Genomic DNA, 27,744 nt, shown 5'->3' on the forward strand with positions numbered 1-27,744 from the left:
CCGTACTGCGGCCATGCGTGCGCTAGCACGTGCGCAGCGATCTCGCCTCCCGTGCACAGTCCTGCTCGCGCAGAAGAGAAGCGGTGAGCACGAGCGCGTGGGTGGCAAGCGGCACGGAAAATCCGGCGCGCTGACAGCAGCGATGTTCATCTTCCTAGGCGCACCAGCGGCACGGCAACTCCGGCTCTGTCGTGGCATCGATGCATGAGCAGCAGCTCGAGCAGCCGCCTAGACAAGCAGAAGAGCGCGTCGTCGTGGCTTGGATGTGCGCACCCGTTGGCAGAGGTTGGAGTGCTGCGCCTTGACGGTCCATCGCGGCATCGATCTGCGCATTCACTCGCCGAGGCCGGACCGAGGCTGGAGAGCTGCGCCTCGACGGCAACCTCCGCGGCGTCGATCTACGCATCAGGTGGCCGGAACGGCGGAGTTAATTTTGGTGTGTGCTGCAAAGAAACTTTTCAGCTAGACGTCTGGAATTTCGGGGTAGCCGGCGGCTAGCCATCTGCGGACAACCAGATAGATGGTACTGGAGCCGCCATGGCCCAGCATGCCGCCTCGCTCAGTCGCTCGTTGAAGCCGCCCGTCAGCGCCTCCGATTCCCGCGACGTACGCCAGCCTCCACAGAACCATGGAGTTCACCACATGCTCCTTCAATGTCGGAGGTGGCATGTAGGCGGTGCTCACCTATATTAGACCCATGGCCATGTCGGAGACATGAGACCGGGAGAGAAAGGAAGAAAGGAGAAGGAAAAACCGGTGGAAGGAAGTAAACTCGGGGTGGACCCACTCAGCCCACGCGCGTGGCGCAACACGTCATCAATCCCCGTTTGGAAACACTAAGGGTGCGTTTGGTTTAGACGTCGGGGCCGACCAACGCGGGTTCAAACGGTCCAAAACAATTTTTCCAACTATTTGGTTCATGGGCGTGGCTCAACCCGACCGAAAACAGGACCCAAAAAACAGTTCGCGTGAGCCGGCCAAATCGGTCGACTCACGCGGCTCACGCTTCATCCGTCTCTCTCGTCCTTCCGGCCTTCCCGTCTCTCTCTCGCTCGATCAGCAGCGCTAATCCCCATCGCTGCCCCTAGCTGCGCGCTCGCCGCCGAGGACCAGTCTGCCGGAGCTTGTCCCCATCGCCGCTGCGCTCGTCCTCGGAGTTCGTCCCCCTTGCCGCCGCGCTCGTCCCTGGAGCTTTTCGCCGGCGTGCTCGTCCCCTCGATACCGGAGATCTCTGCCACCTGGTCGTCCACCTCACCGCCGGAGCTAGCCGCCGCCGCGCTTGTCCCCATTGCCGCTGCTAGCTGCACCTGTGCTCGCCGCCGAGGACACGTCCTCGGCCGGAGCTCGTCCCAATCGCCGCCGCTAGCTGCACCTGCGCTCGCCGCCGAGGACCCGTCCTCCGCCCGAGCTCGTCCCCATCGCCGCCGCTAGCTGCGCCTGCGCTCGCCGCCGAGGACCCGTCCTCCGCCCGAGCTCGTCCCCAGCGCCGCCGTTGGCTGCGCCTGCGCTCGCCGCAGAAGACACGTCCTCCGCCGGAGCTCGCCACCGCCGCTTGCCCACCTCCATGCCCTGGCCGCCATCTCTCTCATCTCCTCGATCGTGGCCGTCGACGGCGCAGCGGGCCTGGAGTGGGAGCGAGAGCGTGAGGCGGGGAGTGGGAGCAGGAGATCGGCGCGGGAGCTGGAGGTGGATGGGCCGCATGGGGAGATGCCGCGCCGTGCGCTGGACGGCTCGCCGAGGACCAGCCCAACCAGTCCATGGTGGCGGAAGGGGAAGATGGAGAAGACAATTTTTCTTTTTCTTTTTTTCTAACTGAAATTGACCTCCTAGCCAAACATGAAACTGGTTGGTCCCGCCCTCTTCAACCAAACATGAAAACTGAGTGGCTCCACCCCTAAAATCTGGTTGGGGCCAACCCACCCACGCCACTCGCCAACCAAACACATCCTAATTCAATGCCTAATGGCCGGGATTAAGGAGTACAGGGTGCTGAATTCAGATATTTTGAGGTGAGGGTTTGATGTAGACGGTCTCTACAAGCACCAATACCCCAGTTGGTCCTATACATATGACTTGCAATTAGGAAAAGAATAGCAATAACTAAGTGATGGTGCGCAATATCGGTCAGCCATAGACCACCGGTTACTAGATCTAGTCCTCCGCGAAAAGTAAGAAATTCTGCGTATTTGGACCAATTTAAGGTGAAAAAAGGGGTTGCTCCTTCGGCAAAACTAGGATAAAGTTGAGCCAAAAGGTCGCGATTCAAGATAAATTCATGAGGAAGTGGTATCTCTTTAGGATCAACCCCCGCGTCAAGAAATTGGTTAATTGGTAAAGCGAAATAGACTTTACTCATTATTAAACCGGCAGAGGTATTTTTCGAAAAGGGAAAAACGCCCCAGCCTCTGCATCAATCGAGGCACACCGACATATTTTAGAACATACCAAGCCGCTCCGTATGATTTGGGATATTGGATTGAATGGAAAAAATTGAAGAAGATGTGCCGTAAAAATTGTGGAGATGTCAGCGTAGCAGAGCACTGGATTTTAAGACATGTCTAGTAAAATTGCAAACAAAAGTGCATAAATGCCACGTATAAGTTAAGTGAAATAGCACTCCAATTTTTTTGTGTTTTGCAAAATGCGCTGAAAAAGATGTATTTTCCCCATATCTTGCTTGCTACTGTAGGTCATTAAACACAAAGATTTCTCAGTAAACTTAGAAGAAATATATGCTTCTAAAAAACTAAATTAAGTGCATAAATGCCGCGTATAAGTTAAGTGAGAAAACACTTAACCAATACACTCGTTTGTTGGACAAACTAAATCTGTAGCTGGTTTCACATATACGGATCGAACTCGTGCGGACCTACATGGTTCTGCCCATCCTCTAGCAAGTCGTACTTCCAGCTGTCATTCCCGTCGACGCTGTCCACGTACTCCCGGCCCTCCGCCGCGGCACGCCGACGCTTGGCCACCCGGTGGACGACGGCGTCGACGGCCACGTCGAAGGCGTCCTTGAACGACGTATCCTTGGCCGTCGGATCCCTGTACATGACCCTGGGTATGAGCCGGATGACCTCCTCCCGCATCCGCGCCACCTGGGCGGGCGGTATCTTCCTCAGGACATCCTCGATGCTCACGTTCCGCCGTGCCACGTCGGCCTGCGGGATGAACACGGAGTAGCTCCTGTAGTCCCTGGGCAGGTGCCACGTGTACTGGACGTAGGCCGAGAGCGGGTGGAAGTAGACCGGGATGCAGCCGGCGAGGATGGCGTCGAAGGTGGACTTGCGCGTGAAGGAGTCCCCGCACGGCTGGAGGCAGAACCGGGCGCTCTCCAGCAGCGCCATGATCCGGCCCGGCGAGTTGTGGTGCCCCGTGGCGCTGGCGAACGTGGCGCACGTGCTGGAGTCGCTGCACTGCTGGATGATCTGGGCGCGCACGGTCTTCTTGCTCCCCGGGCGCGGCCCGCCGGCGAAGGCCCAGAGCCACTTACGGCCCGCCTGCCGCATGCGGCCCTGCCAGGCGGCCACGTCGGCGTCGGAGGCAGGGTGGAAGTGCGACGGGTACGGGACCCCGAAGTCGTGGCCGACCCACGGGCTGGCCTCGATGCTGAGCACCGTCGTGTTGCGGATGGCTGGGAAGGTGAGGAAGGTAGTGCCCCAGCCGTTGTCGTCCTTGCCGCGGAGGAAGTCCCACGCGACACGCCCGGCCACGAGGAAGTGGTCGCGGCCGCCCATGGCGCGCCACTCGGGCCGGCGAGTGAGCCACTCCACCAGGTCCCGTGCCAGGGCGTCCCGCTCCGGGAGGTCGGTCTTCCAGAGCCGCATCGACGCGTCGAACCCGGCGTAGAACGGGACGAACACGGCGGCCGCGGCGGCCGGGTCGTGTGTTAGGCACTCGTATCGCTTCATCCGGGCGTGGAAGATCATCCCCAGCACGTGCTGGTCCGTGTCGTAGGCTCCCTTCTCCGGCAGGAAGCCGGCGCCGTCCTGGTCTGGCGTGATCGGCGAGCCGAGCCCGTCGTTGGACATGTCGGTGATGGGGGAGTGCTTCTGGTAGGCCGGGACGAGGTCGGCGTTGAACCGGGCCGGCAGGTCGTACATGTAGATGTACCGGCCGGCGCACCGGTCCCGGACGAAGCGGAAGGACGACGGCAGGGAGAAAGCCGACCGCTTGAACAGGACGGTCGACGCCACGTTGCCTTGCGCGGTGGAGTTGAAGTAGAATACCAGGGTCCAGAAGGCGGTGGAGAGCACGGTGAGGTAGAATAGCCGGGACGGCCGGATCAGCAACCCCGCACCGTCGCCCTTATTAGGGTGCTTGCTGTCGCCGTTGTCGCCGGCGGCATACCTCTCGATTGTCGGCACGCTGCAGGGCTTCATCGTCGGTGGTGTTTTGTCACTTCGAGTGTGTGTGCGTGAGCGTGAGCTGACGGATGGAGCCTACGGTACGAGCCAGCTCGTTTTCATAAGAATCAACGGCAATTACGTTAGCGTGTATGATCGCATCCGAGGGTTTAGTACCACTATATGCTAATCTTTCTTTGTCAGGTTGACTTCGACATCCGCCGCCCTTATTAATCTTTTTGCTGTCAAGTTGACTTCATTAATTAGGGTACTCTTCTTGTCAGCAAGTCTTGCGCAGTGACCATTTTAGGATACTTTCTCGTAGATCGATCCTGAGCTGCTTTGGATTCGCGCGTGCATGTGTCCCCGCCTGCCACGATCATTAAATGCCTGTCCTGAAAGTCGTTGAAGACGACTTGACTTGGCGTTTAGATTCGAGCGCAGTAAACGTGCTGTCATCGATTGAACTTGCGCTTACCTGCTGAATCGTGTTGTCTGAATTTATTCTAACATACTATAGAAAAAACACTGAAAAAACGTTGCAATTTTGGTGGCCCAAAACACAGCAACAATATATCCTAGAAAAATCTCAAAGCCCTGATAGCTGGTGGAGAAAAGTATATTTTGCATCAACTTATGGAAAAGTACGGAAATGGTATTTCAAAAAATTTCGGTATACTTTTCATCTCTCAACTATCAAGCCCAGACACCAAAGATCACTCATCTTGTTTGGTGCCAAGGTGGCATGATTTTTCCTCTCGATTTGGCATGTTGGCATTAGATTACTCCCTCTGTCCATGTATATGGGGTGCGAATAGTGTTTTCTCCCGTACCAATGCATGCATTCATTTAGTAATTTTACTGAGATGGGAAGAGTGAAATGCGCTAGGACGAGAGCTGATAGGACTCTGGTCGTTGCTTGTGCGGACAATTCCGGTAAGTTTAGCTTTTGGAAGAGAATGCGCCCGGTACTTCGGAACAGAAGGGAAAAGAATTCACGCCTCCTATATACGGATGGAGGGAGTACTTATTAGTTTCGAGTCCATTTTTGTTTTCCCCTCAAAAACCAAGAAAAGATTCGAGTAGAACCACTTCGGCAGGAGGAAATGAAATAGCGTCTCTTCAACACCTTCTGTCGGCTGTCTAGAGTCAGGTCCAATAAGATAGTTAACCAAACGCCAACATGGCATGCTAATAGGGCAAATCCGGGTGCAAAACCATGACACGTTGGTGCCGAAACCGATTGAAACACACCGCCTCAAACAGTTGAGGGATGAAATATGGAAAAAAGTTCAGTGACCATTTTGCGTACTTTCTGACGAGTTGATGTTTGAACTCCTTATTAGAGAAGGTAGCCCACACTCCCTTGAGGTAATAAAAAGAGAGGCTATTTTCACACGTGCTCAGTCACTTGAGTCGTCACATTTCACGAGCGGGGCTGAATCAAGTTTGAGTTGGTTGGCTCTGTTTGGTTAGTTTCGTCACATACTCGTACTTGAGATCTAATTATTGTGTGAGGCATCCGGGAGAGCAACCTTCGAGTTCTTGCAACGGGATATTGATATAGAAGGAATCCTAATTCCGAGAGAACGAGCCTCTGAAAACACGGCCTTCGAGAGCTTAGAATATGGAGGATTCTAGCACTTCCTCGATCATATCTTCGATTAGTTCCCATGTGTGTATTTTGGATTAAATTAATACTAAAGTTGTCTAATTATACAACAATCCAAAGAGCTAATATGCGTAGGCATATTTCGGTATCTCAACGTTTTGTTGCTCTAAAACAGTTGCACGTTAGGAGGTGGCAACCTAAAACTTTACTCCCTCCGTCCCATCCCTCCGTCCCATGTTAAGTGATTTTCTATTACATGTATCTAAATATTTTTTAGGCATAGATATATTTATATTTAGACAAATTTGAGTCACTTAATATCAGACGGAGGAAGTAGTATTTGGCTTGCTGCTATGGACGTCATGTGCACTGCGGGAGGCAAACCTGATGGTATAACAATCTGTATTCCATGATGCGTTGTTTTCCTGGACGACAAATAAGCGTGCCTGGGGATACGCACACTTTCAGATTCAACACAAGATCGCCTTCATGTGCACGACATCACAATTTTGACTACCTGATTGTCCTCATCGATGCCCTTTAAGTATGTCGACGCTGCAGTGGGCTCCAACTGCCAGTCGGTGGTGTTGTACTTCTTGTTGGGCTTCGGCTTCCTGTTGCCGCCTGCAGCAGTTAGGGTTTCAGAGCCCAGGCTCTCCTCCGCTGAAGCAGAGTCATCCTCTGGCTCTGCTTCAGGCTTCTCCTTTGTCGCGTCCAGGGGCGTGACACTGATCTCGATCAGGAATCCCCAAACCAATCAATCAACCACAACTACGGAGTACAACAAAAGGATCATTTTGAAAACAAATGTAAAAATTGATAATTTAGAACCGAAAAGAAGAGAGGTAAATGCCCATATCAGACATGCTCGTAATTTCCGGTCACCTTGGATCACACTGGTTGCTTCCGGTGATCCCCTGTTTCCATTGCTCGTAATGCGGAGAATGTCTTGAACGGCGGAGAAAGGAAATTAGCAACAAACGAAGCGTGTCGATGTCGACTAATTAAGTACTCCAGCCACAGGACCAGAAATGTGCATGTCCTGCAATGAAAAATTCACAATTATGGCATTGCCAGGTTGAGTGTCACTAAGGAATACTTTCTCCGTCTCATATTAAGTGACTCCAATTTGCTTAAATATGAATGTATCTATTTTCAAAAGACGTCTAGATATTTGTAATATTGCGTCACTTAGGACGTGTACAATAGGGTGACGTCAGCCTTCTCTTAACGATGCATATGATAAAATCTAATGTGTAAGAGAGAGAAACGAAGAAAAGACACAAGCCTTATCTTAATTAAGAGATGATCTCTTCACAAGAATGATAAGGCAAAAATAAGACAAATTTATCATTGTATTAGATTTCACATTTTCTTAGCATTTATTTAGTTAATTTTATTCATCTAAACATTAATTCTAAGATAGAACATTAAGAGATAACTCATTATACAACATGTTTTATTGTTTTTTTTAATTGACGTGGAATGCCTAAGATAAGACAATCTTGTCAATCATTGTACGGCCTTAGTATGAAAGGGTGGGAGTATTCCGTACGAGTATTGTGTCAGAGACCTCTGTTCTTTTTCACAATACATACGCATCATTTTTACCTGGAATCTCACAATTCACGCTTTCCAGGGATCCCACGGTGCACATGTATGCACATCCTATTTGCCGTATGCTCGACACGCACACGGTCGACTCTTGTTTTCGGGAACACACGCGGTACAGATCCGGAACTCGAGCGGCGAAACCAGAAAAGCCGCTCCACTCGCGCGCACATCCAGGAACAGTTGTTTGACTGGATTCGGCCCGGCCCAGCAGGGCGCGGACCTGCCGACGGCAACAATTGCAACTACTCCGTGGTTCCGGCCGTCACCTCGTCCTCGCCGCACCGCCGCTTCGCGACCCGATCGATGATGGCCTCCACGGCGACATCGAAAGCATCATTGAACCCCGCGCGCCCCGCCCTGGGGTCCGCGTACACCACCCTCGGGATGAGCCGGATCACGGCCTCCCGCATCCTCCTCACCTCCTCCGCCGGAATCCTTCCCAACCTCTCCTCGATGCTCACCCTCCCCGCGGCCACGCCAGCGTGCGGGATGAGCACGGAGTACCTCGCGTGGTCCCTCGGGAAGTGCAGCGCGTACTGGGTGTAGGCCGAGTCGCGGTGGAAGAAGACCGGGACGCAGCCGGCGAGCAAGGCGTCGAACGTCGACCGCCGCGTCGCAGTGTCCCCGCGCGGCTGCAGGCAGAAATCCGAGCCCTCGAACACGCGCATCACGCCGCCTGGCGAGTTGCAGTCGGCCGCGCCGTCGCCGTCTTTGCCGCCGCAGTGGAAGAGATTGCAGAGGCTCGACGCGCCGCACTGCCGGATGAGCTCGGCACGGACGGTCTTGTTGCTTCCCGGGCGCGGGGCGCCGGCGAAGGAGAAGAGCCAGCGGCGAGGAATCTCGCGCACCTTCTGCTGCCAGGCGACCACGTCGGCGGCGGCCTCCGGGTGGAAGTAGGTTGGGTAGGGGATCGCGAAATTGTTACGGCTCGACGGGGATTTCTCGAGCACGAAGGCCGTCATGTTCTTGACGGCAGGGTGGGTGAGCAGCTTGGTGCCCCACAGCGCGTCGACATCCGCCTCCCGCCGGAAGTCCCATGTTGTCCGGCCGGCCACCAGGAAGTGGTCGCGGCCACCCATGGCGCGCCACTCGGGCCGATTCACCAGCCAGTCTATGAATTCCAGCTGGAGCTTGTCTCGAATGGAGGTGCTGTGGTTGTAGAGGAACCTCCCGGCGTCGAGGCCGGCGTAGAATGGGACGAAGACGGCTGCGGCGAGGGTGGTGTCGTTGGTCAGGCACTCGTAGCTGCGCTTCATCCGGCTGTGGAAGATGAGATCGAGAGTGAACTGGTCGGTGGCGTACCAGCCGTGGCCGGGGAAGACGCCCCCTTCGTCGCCCAGCGGCTCGCCCATGCCGTCGTTGGCAACGTACGGGCACATGTCCAGCCACGGATGTAGTTCGCCCTTGCCGCAGTGACGGACTAGGTCGTCGTTGAAGCGCGGCGGCATGTCGTACATGTAGATGTACCGCCCGTCGCAGTGGTCCGATTCCGATGCCGGCGCCGCCGCGCTACGGTTGGTCGCCGGCTTCTCGGGTTGAAGGCTTGGGTCGATGGTGCTGGTGCTTGACAGCAAGGGAAGGGACGATGATGATATGGTGACGGGCGGCTTGAACAAGGCGGACGCCATGTTCCCCCGTATGGCGTAGTGCGCGTAGAAGACCAGTGCGCAGAAGGCTGTGGCGAGAACGGTGAGATGGCATACCCGAAACGGCCGGAGCACGGCGCCGCTGCCGTCGGGCTTGTTGGCGGCGTCCACGGGATCGGGATCTTCATGGATCTTAGTCGCGAAGGTGGCGGTCATCTTCATCGGCAGCAATTCGGTGCTCACAGCTTCAAGTCCAGTAGCTCGCAGAGCTGCAGACTTTGCACAAGAAAGAAGGCATTTATGCGGAGTAGTACAGGCCCCTTCTTTTCGACTTTCAGGATGGGCTTTTCGGAGAAGCTGCTCTTCCCCGGTTTTCGGGAGAAGAGAAGCCGGACTAAATTTTTTGCTAGGTTTCCAAATTAGGTTAGGCTAACTAATTTGGAAGCCTAACAAAAATTCACATGCGGCTTCTTCGGAAAGCTGTGTGAGAGCAGCTTCTCGGAGAAACCCATCCTAGAAACTGAAAAAGGGGGCCATACACCTTGGACTGCCCCGGCAACCCAAGCCATTGATTGGCTCGAGGAAATCACATGCGATAATTCAGTAATACTCCCCTGGCTCTATTCCAAATTATAAACGGAATGCTTTCCCAGATACAGGATGTAGAACTCCGTATTAGTTTTGTCCTAAATTAAATCTTCTAAAATTTATAGACAAATCTAACAACATCTACAACATTAAATTAAATTATTTATGTTAAATCTTTCGTGATATATATCGTCATAGTATACATATTTTATATGGTAGGTATTACATGCTTCCTCCTTCTCATTTTAAATATCGTCATAGTATACATATTTTATATGGTAGGTATTACATGCTTCCTCCTTCCCATTTTAAATGTCGTCTTAGAAAAATCTCTAATACCAAGAAAAAGCTAAGAGCATCACTAGGAGACTACTCAAATTTAAGCCCCCAAATCTTCATATAGGGATTCCCTATAAAAGATTCCCTCCTCAAATTTGCATTATTTCCAGCAGACTACCCAAATCTCACCTCTTATAATTCATTCATCCATATTTTATTCATATCTTCCAACCGTTTCTCTCTGTCTCTATTTATATTTCTTCTTCAGTCTTTCTTCTTCATCCATCCTTCTCATACAAGGCACGAAGCTGCTGCTGCTCTTGCCCCGCCGCCGAACATCCCACCCGAGCGCCTCCCATCCCCACAATCACTACTACAAAAAACTCCATCCGTGATCTCCCTCCAGTGGCGGTTAAAACGGACCAAAAAACACACCGTCACTGGAGGCCTCTCGAGGCATCCACGAGCGCCACCAGTGGTGGTGAATATTGTCCCGAAACAAGTCACCGCCACTGGTGGTCCATCACCAGTGGCCGTGTTTGTCACCGCCACTGAAAATGGCCATGGAAACCCTAACAACCACCAGTGGCGGCCGTAAAAAAGACCCGCCACTGGTAGGCCACCCGATACATGATGGTACTACTCAGTCTCAGTGACCTTCCGTGAACCCCTTAAGCACCGCCCGATCGTTCGTTTAGTACTCAATCGGAACGGGGAACGCACTAAGCACTGAGTAGTAACCACCGGTAAGTAGGGCGGCGGAATCCTTTTTATGTTGGTCGGAACTCATGTAAACTAGCGAGGTGGGACTAAAGAGGGGAAACTGGTGGGAAAGCACCAGTGGCGGGCCTCAGGTTACCCGCCACTGCTGAGGCCTCCAGTGGTGGTTTATTTTTCCGCCCGTCGCTGGAGGTCACCAGTGGCCTTTACTATATAAAGTACTGTGCGAGTCCGGAGATGTTCGAGCTCGCGTGTCTGTCTTGGACCAGCTGCGTCTCTGCTCCTCACCGGTGGCGAAGCCCTACCAAAATTGATGGCGGCGGCTCGAAGGTAGCTCTCCCCCCCCCCCATCTCCTTCTTCTTTCTCTCCCTTCTTCCTCCGCTTCTTCTTCTTCAATTTGGCCAAAAAGTCATTAATGGCGCGGTGACCGGTGGTGGCAAATCCGGCCCCGATCTCTCTCTGGCGGCTCTCCCGGGCTGCCCCCGCTGTCTCTGGAGCTCCCCCTCACCCTAGTGAGGGCCCTCCCTCCCGGATCCCTCTCTCTCTCGCTTTAATTTTGCTCCGATGAGCTCCCTCTCTCTGTAGCTCTCTCTCTCTCTGCAGCTCTCTCTCTGGAGTCCATGGCCGTTGCTGCTTATGGGGGAGCTTAGCCCCTGGGGGTTAGCCGTAGGGTTAAGCTTAACCTTAGGACCGGTGTACGTGCATGTTAAGCATATTAAATGTGTGTTGACACCGGCCTTCGTGCCGTGTATTTCTTACGTGATGTGATACCGGCTATCGTGCCGATGTGGGTGGGGGTAATTTGTTTTTGATGCAGGCATCGAATTTCGTAGTGCAAAATGCTATTTAGCAAAGGTCATGCCGAAATTTTCCATTTTTGTCGATCAAGCTGATTCGTTTATTTTTAAAAAAAATTGTGTTGTAGCTCGATGGGCCGTGCTTGGATGTACGAGGACAGGTTACGTGTTGAGTGGATAGAGCGGCTGAAGACTTTTGTCGATGCCGGCGTGGAAGATATGCATAGGAAAGGGGGTGATCAGATGTGTTGTCCCTGTGTGAGATGTCGGAACAGCAAGTTGTACGAGCCAGAGGATGTCGAGATGCACTTGCTCATGCAGGAATTTGTGTCTGGTTATTCAAGGTGGACTTCTCCCGGGGAGGATGGCATTGAAGTCGATGACGGCATTGAGATGGAACACATGGAGTCTGACGACCAGCCTGGTGAAGAAGCATACCGTGACGAGGATCCAGTACAGGACGTTCCAATCGGTAGGATGGTTGAAATGTTCGACGATCAGCATCTGCAGAATCAGTTGGATGACCCCGAGGATGAGAGGGTGTCCCGTAAGTTCGAGAAGCTGAGGAAGGATGCCGAGACACCGTTATATGAAAATGACGGCGTGGATAACAGTGTGGTAGAAGTAACGCTCGAGCTTTTGTGTACAAAGGCAAAATACAACATCGTGGACTCGGGATTCACGGAGATTCTGAGTTACCTACGTACGGTACTTCCTCCGGGCAACAAGTTGCCTAAGAGCACGTACGAGGCGAAGAAAGTTACATGCCCCCTCGAGTTAGAGGTCATCAGATACCATGCTTGTCCGCTGCACTGCATCATATATAAGGGTGACTACAAAGACATGCACAACTGTCCAGTATGCAAAACATCCCGATACAGGAAGAAAGACCCCAATCCTGACGGCGGCGAGGAGGAAGAATTGAAACATGGTGCGCCGGCAAAGACGGTCTGGTATCTCCCATGTGGCACCCGGCTGGAGCGTTGGTTCCAGAATGAGAAGGAGGCCAGGTGGTTCATCTACCACGACGCGACTCAGGCGGATATCGAGGGCGTGTACCGCAACGATGATGGAGTCCTCAAACACCCCGCACATGCGGCTCAATGGAGGACTCTGGGCGACGAATTCCCCGAGTTCGGCGCAGATCCCAGGAACATCAGGTTCGGGATGAGTACGGACAAGATCAATCCGTTCGGAAACTTGAGCAGCAAACACAGCACATGGCCGGTGATCCTGTTCATATACAACCTCCCCCCTGGCTTGTCATGAAGAGGAAGTACATCCACCTATCAATACTCATACAGGGCCCTAAGTAGCCTGGAGCTGATCTGAACGTGTATCTGGAGCTGCTGAAGGATGATCTCAAGGAGCTTTGGGAGAAGGGTCGAAAGGTTTGGGACGCTCATAAGAAGGAGGAGTTCACCCTTCGAGCAGCTCTCCACATGCGTGCATGACTACCCGGCAAACGGGAACTCATCGTGCCAGTCAACACATGGGTACAAAGCATGCACAAAGTGCGGGGACGAGACAGAAGGATTGTTCCTGCCAGAATCAAAAAAGATTTTCTACCTGGGACACCGTAAGTGGCTAGAGATGAAGGACCCGTGGAGGGAGGATAAGAAAAACTTCAACAGGAGGGCAGAGAGGCGGCACAAACCGAGGGAACTGACTGGACACGAAGTATACGAAATTGTCAGGGACCTCGAAGTCGTGGCCGGGAAAGCACAGCCGGCTGCTGGTCCAGATGGCAGCCTTACGTACAAGAGGAGGTCCGTGTTCTGGGACCTGCCTTACTGGAGGTTCTTACAGAGCCGTCACACCATAGACGTCATGCATGTCGAGAAGAACGTGTGCGACAGCCTGTTGGGCTTGATGATGCACCACGCAGACAAGTCAAAAGATGGACCAACGGCACGGAAGGACCTACAGTGGATGTGGATAAGGGAGAAGCTGTGACCGATAGAGGAAGAGGTGTCGCAGGAAAACAAGGATGGTGAACACACGATATATACGCGATGCAAACCTGCGTGTTACAGTCTGAGCAAAGCTGAGCTGCATAGAATGTGCGAGTGTCTCCATGGCATCACAGTTCCATCGAACTACTGATCCAGCATCAAGAAACTTGTTGACATAAAGAGCCACAAGCTGGTTGGCATGAACTCTCATGATTGCCACGTGATTCTCACGCAGCTACTTCCGGTTGCAATAAGAGGCTGCATGGAGCCATGGGTGAGAGAGAAGGTCATGAAGCTCTATGACTTCTTCGACACGATCGGCCAGAAGTCCATCACGGTGGACCGTTGCCTGCAACTGAGGGACGCAATGAAACAGATATTGTGCGAATGTAAGATGTTCTTTCCCCCAACGTTCTTCAACATTATGGTCCATCTGATGGTCCACGTCGCCGATGAGTTCTTGTTGTTAGGGCCATCATTCCTGCACAGCATGTTTGGGCCCGAACTATACAACGGGGTGCTGAAGCGATATGTTCATAACAGAGAGCGTCCCGAAGGAAGCATCATGAAAGGCTATCATGCAGAAGAGTGCGTTGAGTTCTGCACTGATTGGTTGGCGGATCGCAAATCCATAGGGGTCCCCGAATCACGACATAAGGGGAAGCTAGAGGGTGAAGGTGGGCTTGGCCGGAAAGATTTTGATGTGCATTCCCGCCAAAGAATGGACAACTTTATAAGAGCACACACAATGGTGCTGCAACTCACGCCAGAGGTCGAGCCGTTCATCGACATGCACATCGAAGAACTTCGAAATCTCAACCCTAACAGGAATGATGATTGGATCCAGCAAAAAGACAATTCTAAATTCGCCATGTGGCTCAAGGATCTTTGGTATCCGAGGGCTGCGACGAATGAAGATAAGAAGATTGTCGCAGGCAGATGGCGAAAGAGTAAGGTTCCCGGAAACGCAGAAGGGCGTCCAGCAAAGAACAGAGCTCAGAGGAATTAGATGAGAAGATCCGGGTGTTGGCGAGGGAGGAGCTCAAGAAGCTCATGCGGCATGCAAGGGACCAGCGTGACATTGACAACTTCATTGATCACGGTGTTTTCCCGCTGGCGCCCATCCAACCAACCCCACCCACACCGGATCCGTCCCCGCTACCCAATAAGAGCACCTCATGCTCCGGCACCGAGTGCCAGCTTGACCCGCTTGGGCCACCCGACGAGAACCTCACGGTAAGCGTCTTCCCGCGCTACGAAAAATAGTGAAATACCACTATCATGCTCCAATCTATTAATGATGTTGCCATGTTTGTCATGCGCAGAAGGGCGTCAAATGCCGGCTACACATGCCGACGGTGGGGAATCCTCTGGGCGCACGCGGGTTGCTGATGCCGCGTACGGCCGTGGTGCACCACGTGACCCTGCGAGACGACATGGTCAGGTTACAGGTGGACTCCGTGCTCAAGGGCTTCGAGGACGAACCGGCCCCTTATCCTCCGCACGAAGAGGAGACGACCCTAAGGGATTGCGTCAACTCCTACCGCATCTGGCCTAGGAGGTTGGTGGTCCCCACTACGGAGCCTTCTCCGTCTCCATCTCCATCGCCCCTCCTCGGTCCGTCTCCACCCGCCCGGCGCCTGACGTCTCCGTCGCCACTTGGCACCTCACCCGGTCCTTTGGACTACGAGCCCGCGGAACGAGACTTCTCACCTGCGGCAGAGTGCAGCGACGACAATGCAGGCCAAAATCCTCCGCCGCTGCCCAAACCCGAAGCCCTGAAGCCATCCGCACCAAGACCCGTCCCTCGGAGAGCCGCAGCACAATCGGCCTTGTTGGAGCCCCGTCGAAGTGCCCCATCTGGGATGCAGGTCCCCCATAAACCGGACAGTTCCGATTTCCTGAGACGCGGGAAAAACAAGAGGGGGACACACGGCAAGGCAAGCAAGGGCTCCTCCAAGGAGGGGAAAGAGTCGTCTTCTACGGGAAGAAAACCAAAGACCGCGATGCCGATAGAAGGGATTTGGGAAGAGCGACCAAACATTCTAAAGATGCCCACCCACCTCCGTGTTGGAGATAGATTGCCTAATGGATCTTATTTCGTGGACAGACGATTCTCCCAATTTTTGTTGTTCCACCCCGGACAATCGATGGTGTCCCAGGATGACCTGTATCGCCTGCCACGGGAGATGCAAGAGCTTCATGAAAAATACATGAATGTGGCATCATCAGGCGCAGACCTAACAAATTTGGAAATTAGGATTCGAGTGCCAAAGCATTATGGCTTCTTCGACTCCAATACGGGGGAAATCCAGAGGAAAAACGACGTTACCTTCGGCATTGACTTCCTCGACTTGTTTCACCTCTTCAACTGCAAGTGCCTTGACAACGCCATATTAAGACTGTGGTGTGTACACTACACGAGGGAGGCCTATAGGGTGAAGCAATATGGGATGGCCGTTGCCGACCCCTTTCTCTTCAACGCCACTTTACATGGTCCAGACCCATTGTTGGCCGAAAGTAGAAGGTTGGCCATTGAATACCTCACTCAATTCATGTTGAAGCACCAAGACCGCCGTTTTGTATTGATATTGTACCATCTACAGTAAGTTGTTTTCAATTCGCGTGAATACATACATCTTTTTCCGTCGGAAGACTTGCTTGTTATATTATTTGGCTAATACAATGTGCGTCCTTTTGTGAAACAGCGGCCATTGGGTGACAATCGCCATCTGCCTCGATCTTGGAGGGGTCACATATTTTGATCCACTACGACACAAGGAGAATGAACCACAACACGACTTTGAGCCGATCAAATATGTCATCGACGCAGCCTATCGTGACACGGTGAAATGGTACGCGATGCCTAGCTTCAGCCGCAATCGTGACGCTCCCCTCAGGCACACTTTCAGGTTCCTCTGCGAGCAACAGCCTGAAGGATCCGTCTACTATGATTACTACTGTGCGCACACTATTCGGCAGTTCATCAAAGACTTCCAGCTGAAGGGGAAGAAGACCTACGAAGAAGTGAGGAATTGGTTTCTGGCCAACGCTGAGTTAGGGCACAACTCAAAAATTCTCGTGTACGAGATCTAGAAGGACATCGGCGAAATCCTCAACAAGGAGGTCCTCAAATCGAGCGGGGATTACTACGGCGAGGGGATTGTCGCCAAAAGTGGCTAAATTGTGTGGAACACTTCTATTTGTGGCTCATTCTTTGAAACACTTTGTATACATGCATGTGACTTGAATGTTTAACTCGTGTGGAACTTTGTAATATATTTGCTGCTATTCTGTTTCTTTGGTGCTGTATACTGTGCTACTGTATTCCTGCTATGTGTTGTATTCCAGCTATTTTTGTGCTACAGGAATATTTATTTTTATAAATAATTCATTAAATTTTTTTCAGGAAAAAACAGTACCAGTGGCGGTTATACACCACCGCCACTGGAAAAGGTTTCAGTGGCGGTGGCCAAAGACCACCACTGATGTACTCCACGCACTTCTCGGGTGGTGCCGGAGGGATTTACAGTGACGGTTTGTAGGTCCTCGGTGCCGGGTATTTTACCCGCCATTGGTGCTAAAACCTCCAGTGACGCAGAGTTTGTGGCGGGCGTGATCACCGCCACCAACCCCATTTTTTGACCGCCACTGGAGGGCTTTTCTGGAGTAGTGAATCCCCACCGCTGCCGCCCACCCTACCACCCCCAGCGCCGCCTCCCATCCCCACAACCCCCACTGCCGCTGCCAAGCCCCAACGGCCTCACAAGCCCAACCCCAGCGCCGCGGCCACTCTCCCCACCGCAAACCGCGACCCCTCCCACCCCCAACGCCAACCAGAGGAGAGGGGGAAGGGAAGGGACGTACATTGGCGGGAGGGAGCCGATTCCGTTGAGGTTGTTGGATGGGGGCTCCCGATCCGGCGGACGAGTTTGGGGAGCTCCGATGGCGTTTTGGGGAGCGGCTCAGTTTGGGGGCTTCCACGAGGAGGTTGCTGGACCAGTTTTTTCAGCCAGAACACTCAAATATGAGGATAGGGAGTTGGATAGGGTGTCTCCTGGTAATGCTAAAAGCGCTGGAAAATAGGGCTGGAAACTCTTCGGTTCAAGCGTGCAGGCCACAGTTCAACACACGGACACATAGCAAATCAGTTAACGCATGCATGCCATAATTACCCCTCCATATATATAATTATTATTTGCCTTGTATGCAACGAAACACCGGCTGCTTGCGTGTCGTAATTAGCTCACATTTTGTCGCACCAGTGGCACCCGAGGTACAACCGCTGCATGACGCGTGGGCCACCTCGCTTGCTCCCCGGAAGGATCACACCCCGGGCAGCACCGCACAAGCTGCCCGGCAAGTCACCAGCCTGGCAGAGCTAGCCGGGCTGCGGGGGTTGCTTTGGAGGGCAGCAAGAGAAATCCTGCCTGGGTGCTTCCCGGGAAGGTTACTTGCCGGGAAGGGCGTTCCCGGGCGCAGGCACCCGCAACAGGAGCGGGACCAAGTGGGCAGGACAGCTACGCCACGTGGCCACACGGCGGGCTTCCCGTGCGCAGGATTCGTCAGGACAAGGAGTGAAGCACACTCAAGCATTAAATGCCCTGACAGAAAGAAGATTCCCCGTCCAGTCAGCCTACAGTGACTGGCCTGGTGTAGATTTTAGGCACCTAGAGCCCTAGTTGCCGGGCTACCCAACTTGCATGCAAGCCAGCGCAGCGAGGCCGAGCTGCCCTAGCTCTTTGTTTGCCATTTGTCACCCATGCACTGAGGCACCTGTGGTATCCCCTTCGGTATAAAAGGAGGACCCCCGCCAACGGTCAAAGGGTTGGGTCCGGTTCGGTTGTAGAATCGGGTCTTCAGTTCACTACTAGTAATAGCCAGAAGTGGCAAGTAGCACTTAGCCAGAAAGAGAGAGCACCCGGGGACTCCCCCCGGCAACCTGTAAACCCTAGTTCACTGGCTAATAACAAACTCAGAAGCAGGACGTAGGGTTTTACACCTCAGGGTGGCCCGAACCTGGGTAAAAGCGTTCTCGTGTTCATCGTGTCCCTACGCTTTACATCGGCCCCGCCGGCGATCGCCGGAGCGATCCCCGTCGCCCACTGCCGAACCTAAAAGAGGGTGCTCATGCATCCCCGGTGTCTGAGCCCCGTGCTACGACACAATTAATTACTACTCCAGCATGTGGTGAACCAAATCTTCGCCAACGCTAAGACGACACTTAATTTGGGAAAAAAATAAAACCTAAGACGATGTTTAAATTGGGACGGAGGGAGTATTTTTTAGAATTTGTTCAATTTTTTTGAAAAATGACTTGAAGAAAAACTAGAATACATAATAACTTTAAATTTGAGAAAATACTTGCTAAATACATGTATGTCCGTGTGTTGCTATGATGAAGAAAAAACTTAAGATCATTGTTGATATCGAGCCAATTAGAGACAACAAAATGGGACGGACTCTGAGCGTTCTCAGGCCATCACCCCTCTCAGCCGTCCGATCGGTTCGTTTTGCCATCTCCGGCCGTCCAAACGCACTTGGGCCTCGCGGCTGGGCTTCTCCGGTTGGGCTGGACGCTGCTCCGCCAGGAAAATCGATTGCCGCTGGTTAACTGGGCCAGTAAACGGCCCATTTCTCGCGTCGCCTGGCTCCTCGGTCCCTCCTTCGCTTCTCCTCCCGTTATGCCCAAATCTTTGGGCACCGGCACGCGGCCGACGCAGCCCGGCGGCCTCGGTGCCCCAGTCCCCAACGGCCCAACCCCAACCCTCATGCGATGCTGTCACGGAGACGGATAGGCGCACCGCGACGCCGCAAGAGGTGAGCAGGCACTCCCGTACAGAAACTATCGCCTTCAAGATGGTTTTCAATGCTATAGTAAGATGGTTTTCAATGCTATAGTATTGGTACCCCTCGACCTCCAGTTGCCTACGATTTTTTGGTCTCCCGTCTATTTATACTTCTTTTCCATCTTTGCTAATCCCTGCCTTTCCACTTCCCTGCCGGCAGCCATGATTGTTGCCTAGGTAGGATTTTTTTTTTCTATGGATGTCAGCTTAATTTTGTCTTAGTACGGTATCCATTTGTATGCTTATATCTTTCAGATTTTCATACAAGTTATACATCATGTTTAGGCAGGAAAATTACTCTCTGATGCAAGAGGTTTTGTTTTGTCATGTATTGATAAATACAATCCAGCTTTGATGTTATTTTTCTTCTGGAACATGCTAATTCACCTGCTTTGCTGCTGTGTTCCCACAGGGGTCGTTGGGGGAGGGTTCCAGCTGGTTTGGTTGATTGCAGGGAATTAGCTTTATGTCTTGCTTCGATATTACCACAGCGGAGACTGTACAGACGGCTGTGATTCCCTCTTCAGGCGATGGCAAGGCAGGCGGCAGAGGTGTTCTCTCCAAGCATAGACAGAAGCTCAAAAGTTTATTGCCAAATGACCGTAATCGTAAAAGAAAAGCAGATAAGGCATTGCCGCAAAAACTGAGTGAACTTCTTGAAGAGTGGCCATTTTTTTAACAAACTAATTTAATCATCCTTTTGTATGCATCTACTTTTCATTCATATTCTGATTTACATGATGTTTTAGCAGAATCAAGAGAAGGGACTGATCTTAGAAGAAATTCAACAGGCGATGATAAACATATATTGAGTGAAATAGATTCATTCACTCACCAAACCCTTGAGTGTATTCAAGATCAAGAGTGGACTGATTCTAGAAGAAATTCAGCGGACGATGATAAGCACATGTTGAGTGAAACAGATTCATTCACTCACAAAACCTTGAGTGAAACAGACGATGATAAACACATATTGAGTTTTGTAGTTTATTTTCTGCTCCCTCCTTAAAAGGTGCCAATTTTCTACTTATAAGATCCATTTACCCAAGATATTGGCCATGTATTTTTACTGATTTTCAGGTCGACCTGATTCCCCTTCAGGTGTTAAAACTTTGCCATCTTGTGATATCCTGCCTAAGATTGTCCATACTTATTGGTGGAAGATAGTTGAAGGTATGCTTATGAGAATTGTCAGTTGCAGAGAATGCACCTCTCTGTTGTCGATCAGTAAGGAATAATTTTCCTAATAGCAAACTTATGAATTTTTTTTGTTAATCACTGCTTCTTCGTAGAATTACTTCCGTCAAGAATTATGTAATTATGTGAGTCATTGTCCAACCTTATTAAAGGTGGTTCAAAAATCAAGTATATTTCTTTAAAAAAATATAATAATGTACTATTGCACCATATATCAATTTTATGTCACTTGGTAAGTGCTTCTCTATGCATACTACGTCTATGTTTGCTCTTCAGTTGATACTACAAACAGGTTATGAATCCCTCATGATACTATTCCCCATTGTCAACTTTCATGAAATGTAAGTCAGTCAAGGTGGATAATTGATGATGAAGAGGGGAGCATCAGTTGAGGTAAAACACACTGCCTCCCTATCTCTGTCTCAAGAGTCAAGTACCAACTCAAGAAGAGAGACAGTTGAAAACTGCTACACCCTTTTGTAGGACATTATTGGAGATGTACGTACCATCTGCAGATGTGATGGCTTCAAGTTTCATGCTTTTGGAAGAGAAGATATCAATGTAAAATGTTGTAGTTTGGAACTGCATTTGTTTTTGACCGAATTGGAACTGCATTTGTTGGTATTCGCTATGCTGAATGTCTCATATCCACAGGTACGGATGCTTAACTTGGATCTGGTCAGTGGTCACCCATTTCTAATTGAAGTATTGATTGCACGATCTATTCCATATGCAAGTGAAGTTGAACAAAGTGCCGAGAAGATTAAAATAGCTCCGAAAAGAAATATGTAAGGAATCAAATTGACACTGGAATGCCATTGCAGCGGTTTAGTTGCACACATATTGCATATGATGTGCTTATGATACAGTATTTTGTAGATCAGAGTTAGAAATCTGAAGTTACTTGACAGTGAAATATGGTCCATGATACACGAAGGAGAAGCGAAACCGTTTTAATTTGATGTCAATATACTTATGCTGAACAAAACAATATAATTTGGTTCTTATTTTAACATTGTTTTGTCGCATCACATTATTGGCTTCTGTTGGTTCTTATTTTTAACATTGTTTTGTCGCATCACAACAAAAAATAGACTGCTCATCCAATACTTGAGCTCATCTACCATGGGAACACTATATGTCTGCCAAAAGAATGCAATGCTTCCTTTCTTTACCTTAATTTCCATGCCAAACAAGATAAATACTCCGTAGGTATTTTCATGGTCCCTATGCTACTTTCAAAGTCATGTATAGTCGCCTATATACTTCCTCCGTCCCATATTAAGTGTTGTGATGTTGCATGTATCTAAAACTATTTTAGTATATAGATATGTCCATATTTAAACAAATTTGAATCACTTAATATGGGATAGAGGGAGTATTGATCCAAAAAAAAAAATTATTCTCATTTCAAGTGCTTTATCGATCGCTTCAACTTTTATTACATCCAAACTTATCTTTCTCAACTATTCTTAACCAAGGGGACAGCGCGGCAACGCGCGCTACCATGGTCTAGTATGACCCAAATCTGTTTTTTGCCACACCTTTTGTCCGGCTCTATAAAAAAACTCGCTATAATAATGGCGTATTGTTTGGTTGTAGAGCAAAGTGGAATGGAATATAATAGATCCATTCTTATAGGGATGGAATGGATTGGAACCGTTTTACTTCATATTCTAGAAACTTGAACAACGAACCATTGGTTCCACATAGAACAAGTGATACCTACTTTTTTGAAAAATGAGATGGTTAGTCGTTTTGGGAGAATATTCCTTTTTAAGGAACCCTATAGTTCCATTCCACTTCCATATATTCTAGGAACCAAGTACAAGAATCGTGTTTAAATCTGGAACAGTTCATCACATTCGGTCACGTTTTGGCAAGCAAACACTATGTTGCCATTAGATATCATCCTGAGCCATCCCCGCTGAAGGCGACTTTTAAGAAAAAAAATATATGATAAAATGCTCAGTTACAATAAAAAGCACTCCTGCGTGGGGCGAATTCTAGAGGCGAGGTGTTAGGTCTTAGGTGGTGCTATTCCCCCTACGTGGGGCGAATTCTTGAGTTGGAGTGTAATAACTGTGGCGGTTGATTAATATATTTCCATCTTTCAAAAAAACAAAAGGCACTCCTAAAGAAAATGCGCATTGATAAGCAGATGAGCCATATCTGCTCTTTCAACCCATACATTGCTGCGAGACCATAGCAAGAAATTCTTTGGAACAAGTTCATACAAAAAAAATTATATCGCAATGTTCATGTTGTGTGCAATAGATCGAGGAAATTGCAGAAACCGCCTATCATTGAGAGGGTTCTTGCGCAAAACACTCACTATTCGTCTTTTTGCGCAAAAACCTATTACCGTCTAATCCGTTGCACATAAGTCCTAACCCGAGTTTCAGCGCTTTAACGACATTTCTGCCAACATGGCAGCCTAGGCTTACCAACATGGATCGGGTCGGTTTTGTAGACGTGGTTGGCGCCGGCGTGGCAGAGGCGTCAAAGCACGTAGACAATGAACTTCGTTGCCATGTAGGACACGCGGAACATCTTCTTCACCAGCATCGACACGACCTGCGTGCGCGCGCGTGAACTTGAGCCCGGCGTCGGCGCACAGGATGCCATTGAGCGCGGCCAGGGCCTTCTCGCTGGTGCCTTGCCGGCGTCCACTATCAGAAACGTCGTTAACACGCTGAAATTCGGTTAGGACTTATGTGCAATGAACTAGACGAATAGTATGTGTTCTGCGCTAAAAATACGAATAGTGAGTGTTTTGCGCAATGATGCGCAATGATGTGCAATGAACTAGACCAATGATGAACTGTTTCTGCAATTTCCTCTCAATAAGATTTGCAGTACAATGGGGACGAACCATCCTCCATCCTCAAGCAGCAAGTACCCTTTTGGAACTCATCCTCAAGCAGAACGAAAATCTAAGGTACTGCTTCATATAAATGCATACGAGTCTGATGAACATTTTAATGTCAGTGACACCCGACAGACTCATAAAACATTTTAATCAGTTTTTTGTCTGCAACTAGCTAAATACCCATGCAACTAGCTAAATACCCATACGTTGCTATGGATGAAAAATTAGACTACTCGTTAAATTAATTAAAATCACTATTACATGTTAGCGGCACTGTCCATCTTATTCCAATCTTATTGACAAACATTATTCGCATGTCAATCTTTTGCATGTTTGCATTAGAAAGAGATTGGCAGTTGTTTTTTTCACAATATGAGGTTATTTCTTTGCAGGAGGTGACGGACCACCGCCACCAATTAACTTTTTTATAAGAGTAAAGATAAGCCACGTACGAACAACGTTTACGGAGACTAGAATGTTCGGTAGTTCCAAATTCTGAAACTAGAGTCAATATAGTTTAGTTTTTTTAACTGAAACTCTAGTACACGTCAGTACTTGCACATTCGTTACTTCCAAGGAACGCAAGTACGCGAATACTAAAGTTATCTAAAGAATCTGCACCGACAAAGGCCAGTTCCACCCCCGCAAAGCCATCGGAGACATGAGATTCCAGTAGGACCAGGACCATCCAAAGCGAACCAAAAACCGAACCCAAATTAACCAACTAAATTAACCGATAATAATTTCGGTGGCTAAGCCTGATTAACCGAATTTAATTCGGCGATTTCGGTTATTAATCTCGGTTAACCGAATAACCGAATTAGTGATAAATAATCTAAAACATGCGTCGTTACGCACTTATATCTATTTTATTATATATTTTTGTATGAAGTGTTTCTGAACTTTCATGTAACCGAAACAGATCTTCGGTTATGTCAAAGTTTCTTTGTTTGAGACTTCGAGCCATATATGTTGTTCTTTAGGGCCTAATCCGGGATGAGACGGATAGTTTCCGCAGGGTTTTTACCACGTAGCCTAATTTTTGTCCAGCCGAGTTACATGTTGTAACTTCGGATCCTTTTTCTTTTGTGTGGTGTTTTCCCTTGTATTTTGTAAATACTCTTTCCCTCTACTTAATGCCCGTCAAAAAATTGCTGAACACCGAACCATCTTCCATGAGGCATGCCACAGCACACCCCGAGCGTGTCCACCGTAGCGTCGTCATCATCAACAACAGTCCCCTCAGCCGAAGTTTATTTATTTGATATCTTAAATATTAGGACATTTTCCCGTAAACAAACCTGAGATTATGCGGGGGGATAGACAAAGCTAAGACTTCTTGGGTTTGGGTTTAGAAACAATCTGCGCAGAAGTGCCAAAAGCCCGTACCACAAAATTTCACTTCACGCCGGCCAGACCCGTTAATTCGACCAAATCTTGTGCAGCCAGCTCGACCAGCGGACTTCACCGCCCTCCGATTCGCCCGTGCGTGTCTCCGCCACCTTGTCGACGACAGCATCCACGGCGACGTCGAAGGCGTCCTTCACCGTCTCCATCGTGTACCTCGGGTCGGCGTACACCAGCCTAGGCACGAGCCTGACGACCTCCTCCTGCATCCTCCGCACGGCCGCCGGCGGTATCCTCTTGAGCGTCTCCTCGATGCTCACGGTCCCCGCGCGCACGTCGTCCTCCGGTATGTACACCGAGTATCGGGCGTGATCTCTCGGCAGGTGCCACGTGTACTGGAGGTACGCGGACGCCGGGTGGAAGAACACCGGCACGCACCCGGCAACCATGGCATCGAACGCCGACCGCCGCGTGTACGAGTCCCCCGGCGGCTGGAGGCAGAAAACGGAACTCTCGAACAGCCGCATGATGGCGGCAGGGGTATGGCACTGGCTGGCCCCGAAGGCGCAGCCCAGCTGCTGGCACGCGGATGACGCGGCGCCGCACTGGGCGATGATCTGCGACCGGATGGACCGAGGGTCCCCCGGCCGCGGGGCGCCAACGAAGGACATCAGCCAGGGCCGGTCGGCGTTCCTGATCCTGTTCTGCCAGTCCAGGACGTCAGCTGCTGCCCGCGGGTGGAAGTAGGTCGGGTAAGGCACCGCCGCGTCGTTGCCGTGGCCGGGAGCGGACGACTCGACAACGAGGACGGTCATGTTCTTGGTGGCCTCGAGGAGGAGGAGGTTAGTGCCCCAGTTGGAGTTGAGGTTGGTGTCGCGCCGGAAGTCCCACGCCGTCCGCCCGGCCACGAGGAAATGGTCGCGGCCGCCTGCCCTGCGCCACTCAGGCCTGCGCACGAGCCAGCGCGCCAGGTCCCTGGACGCGGCGTCCCGCGTCGCGTCGTCGTAGCCCCAGTGGTGCCGCACGAAGTCGAAACCGGCGTAGAACGGGACGAACACGGCGGCCGCCTTGGAGGAGTCGTTGGTGAGGCACCTGTGCCGCCGCATGCGGCCGTGGAAGATGGCGTCCAGCGCGAACTGGTGGGTGGCGTACCAGCCGCCCGCGGCCGTGAGCCCGACATAATCCCCCTTCGTCTGGCCGGCGCCGATCTCGTCGCCCAGCGGCTGCCCGAGGCCGGCGTTGCTCAGCTGCTCGCACATGTCGGGCCAGCGGCCATCCGTGCTGCCGCAGCCACGGAGGATTTCGGCGTTGAACCGCGGCGGGAGCTCGTGCATGTACACATAACGTCCCCGGCATGGATCGGCGTCGTCGCCACCGCGCCGGTTGTCGTAGCCCGGTGCATACGACACCGTGTGCTCCACTGCCACGCCTGTGAGCACCAGGGACATGCGGAAATAGAGTATGCAGACCCAGAACGCCGCGGCGACGAGGAGGAGGAACCGCCACCGGGGAACGGCGCCGGACTTCTCCATCGATCACCTTGGCGGGGAATGGCACGATGGTGCGTCGATCACTGCTGCGCGTGCTATTTGTGTAAGGTGGCGTCTGGTACTGATCGACGTACGTACGGGGCGTCTACAAGTGGAGGTCTCTCGAGCTGGCTGACTTTCCACATCGAGCTTCTATTAATCGTTTTGCTTTCAAGTTGACTTCATTAGGGGACTGATCTTGTCAGCAAGTATTGCGCAGATCGATCATTAAAGCCTCTCTTGAAAGTCGTAAGACGACTATACATTCGAGCAGAATAAACATGCCATGATCCATTATTAAACATAGAATTTGGCCGGCCACCGATCGGTAGCTTCTGCAAGGGCGGGTGCCGCATTAGCGCCGGTTGAGGGGCAGTTCATGAGGGGGAATCTTGGTCCCGAATGGGTTAGAGGAGGCGGCAGCAGGTTTGGCGGTCGAGCGAGCTATCTTACTGTACTGTGGCGACCCAGCGTCCCAGTACCGGAGGCGCGGCTCCGGCGGCAACGTCGTGTCTCGCAGCCGACGAGGAGACGCCTGATCGCCCGTGCCGTCATCGTCAAGGCGGCAACAAAGAGTCAGGAGAGGCGAAACAGTTAGCAAGGAAAGAGAAGAGAAATGTGCCGGATGGTTCTTTTTTTTGAAAAACTATCTTTGTTGTGTGGTCTGGACCTTCCTGTTAATGGCTTATATTCGGGGGCCTTTTTGCTAAAAGTACAAGTTCGTCAAACGGACGATCGAGATAAAGCCATGTCTCCATTCGGATTAGATTGGACTTTTTTTGCTCTCACCTCTCAACTTTTAGGACTAGTCCACCCTAATTTTCAAGAATTTAGACTAATTAAATTGCTCCCACCTCTCAACTTTTAGAACTAGTTCATCCCAATTTTCAAGAATTTAGACTAATTAAATTGCTCCCACCTCTTACAGTTACATGATGATTCAGTCCTCATCTAAGTGTAACAGCAATGAACTACTTCTTCAATCTTCAGTTATCTCTACATACACCTAGGTAACTGGGTATATTGTATAGTCTTGTCCTATTCATGTTCTTGAATTTTGCATTGGCAGTTGATATAGTTTAATCACGAGGGGCTGAATCACAAGATAGTTTGAAAATAAGTTACAGCTCTGCTAATTAGCATTAGAGCTTTCTCATTCATGGCTTGAAGGAAAAAAGGAAACATGATAACTTTTATTTGGCTAGCGATGTCTACTGACAACAGAATGAAGTTTTGGTGTTAGCTCTCGGTTCGGTATTATGCCTATCTACTATCGTGGTGCCACATTAATTTGAGTAATCCCACGTGGTAGGTACTCTTTTGGTGTATATTTGACTATAAAATATCTGCTTGTTTTATTTCTTAGTTCAAAGGAGTGTTGTTTTATTTCGAGGTAATTGCACCACTAGTCCTAGAACTAGAGTGGTGGGAGCATTTTAGTCACACAAC

The 27,744-nt window shown here is 50.8% G+C and overlaps 3 protein-coding genes across 3 annotated transcripts; all 3 read right to left on the reverse strand.

The window, feature by feature from the left end:
* Window positions 1-2,693: 2,693 nt before the first annotated feature.
* LOC100837089 (xyloglucan galactosyltransferase KATAMARI1 homolog) lies at window positions 2,694-4,492 on the reverse strand. The gene has a single exon (XM_003571794.4). The coding sequence runs from the start codon at window positions 4,383-4,385 to the stop codon at window positions 2,841-2,843; it is 1,545 nt and encodes a 514-aa protein (XP_003571842.1). The 5' UTR covers window positions 4,386-4,492; the 3' UTR covers window positions 2,694-2,840.
* Window positions 4,493-7,469: 2,977 nt separating this feature from the next.
* LOC100837394 (xyloglucan galactosyltransferase KATAMARI1 homolog) lies at window positions 7,470-9,749 on the reverse strand. Its single transcript, XM_014900638.2, has one exon. It carries the CDS (start codon window positions 9,381-9,383, stop codon window positions 7,818-7,820), a length of 1,566 nt encoding a protein of 521 aa, XP_014756124.1. The 5' UTR covers window positions 9,384-9,749; the 3' UTR covers window positions 7,470-7,817.
* Window positions 9,750-24,655: 14,906 nt separating this feature from the next.
* Window positions 24,656-26,436, reverse strand: LOC100837697 (xyloglucan galactosyltransferase KATAMARI1 homolog). Its single transcript, XM_003571796.4, has one exon. It carries the CDS (start codon window positions 26,296-26,298, stop codon window positions 24,841-24,843), a length of 1,458 nt encoding a protein of 485 aa, XP_003571844.1. The 5' UTR covers window positions 26,299-26,436; the 3' UTR covers window positions 24,656-24,840.
* Between the last annotated feature and the right edge of the window lie 1,308 nt (window positions 26,437-27,744).

This window comes from Brachypodium distachyon, chromosome 3, assembly GCF_000005505.3.
Source record: "Brachypodium distachyon strain Bd21 chromosome 3, Brachypodium_distachyon_v3.0, whole genome shotgun sequence".
Lineage (NCBI taxonomy): Eukaryota > Viridiplantae > Streptophyta > Magnoliopsida > Poales > Poaceae > Brachypodium > Brachypodium distachyon.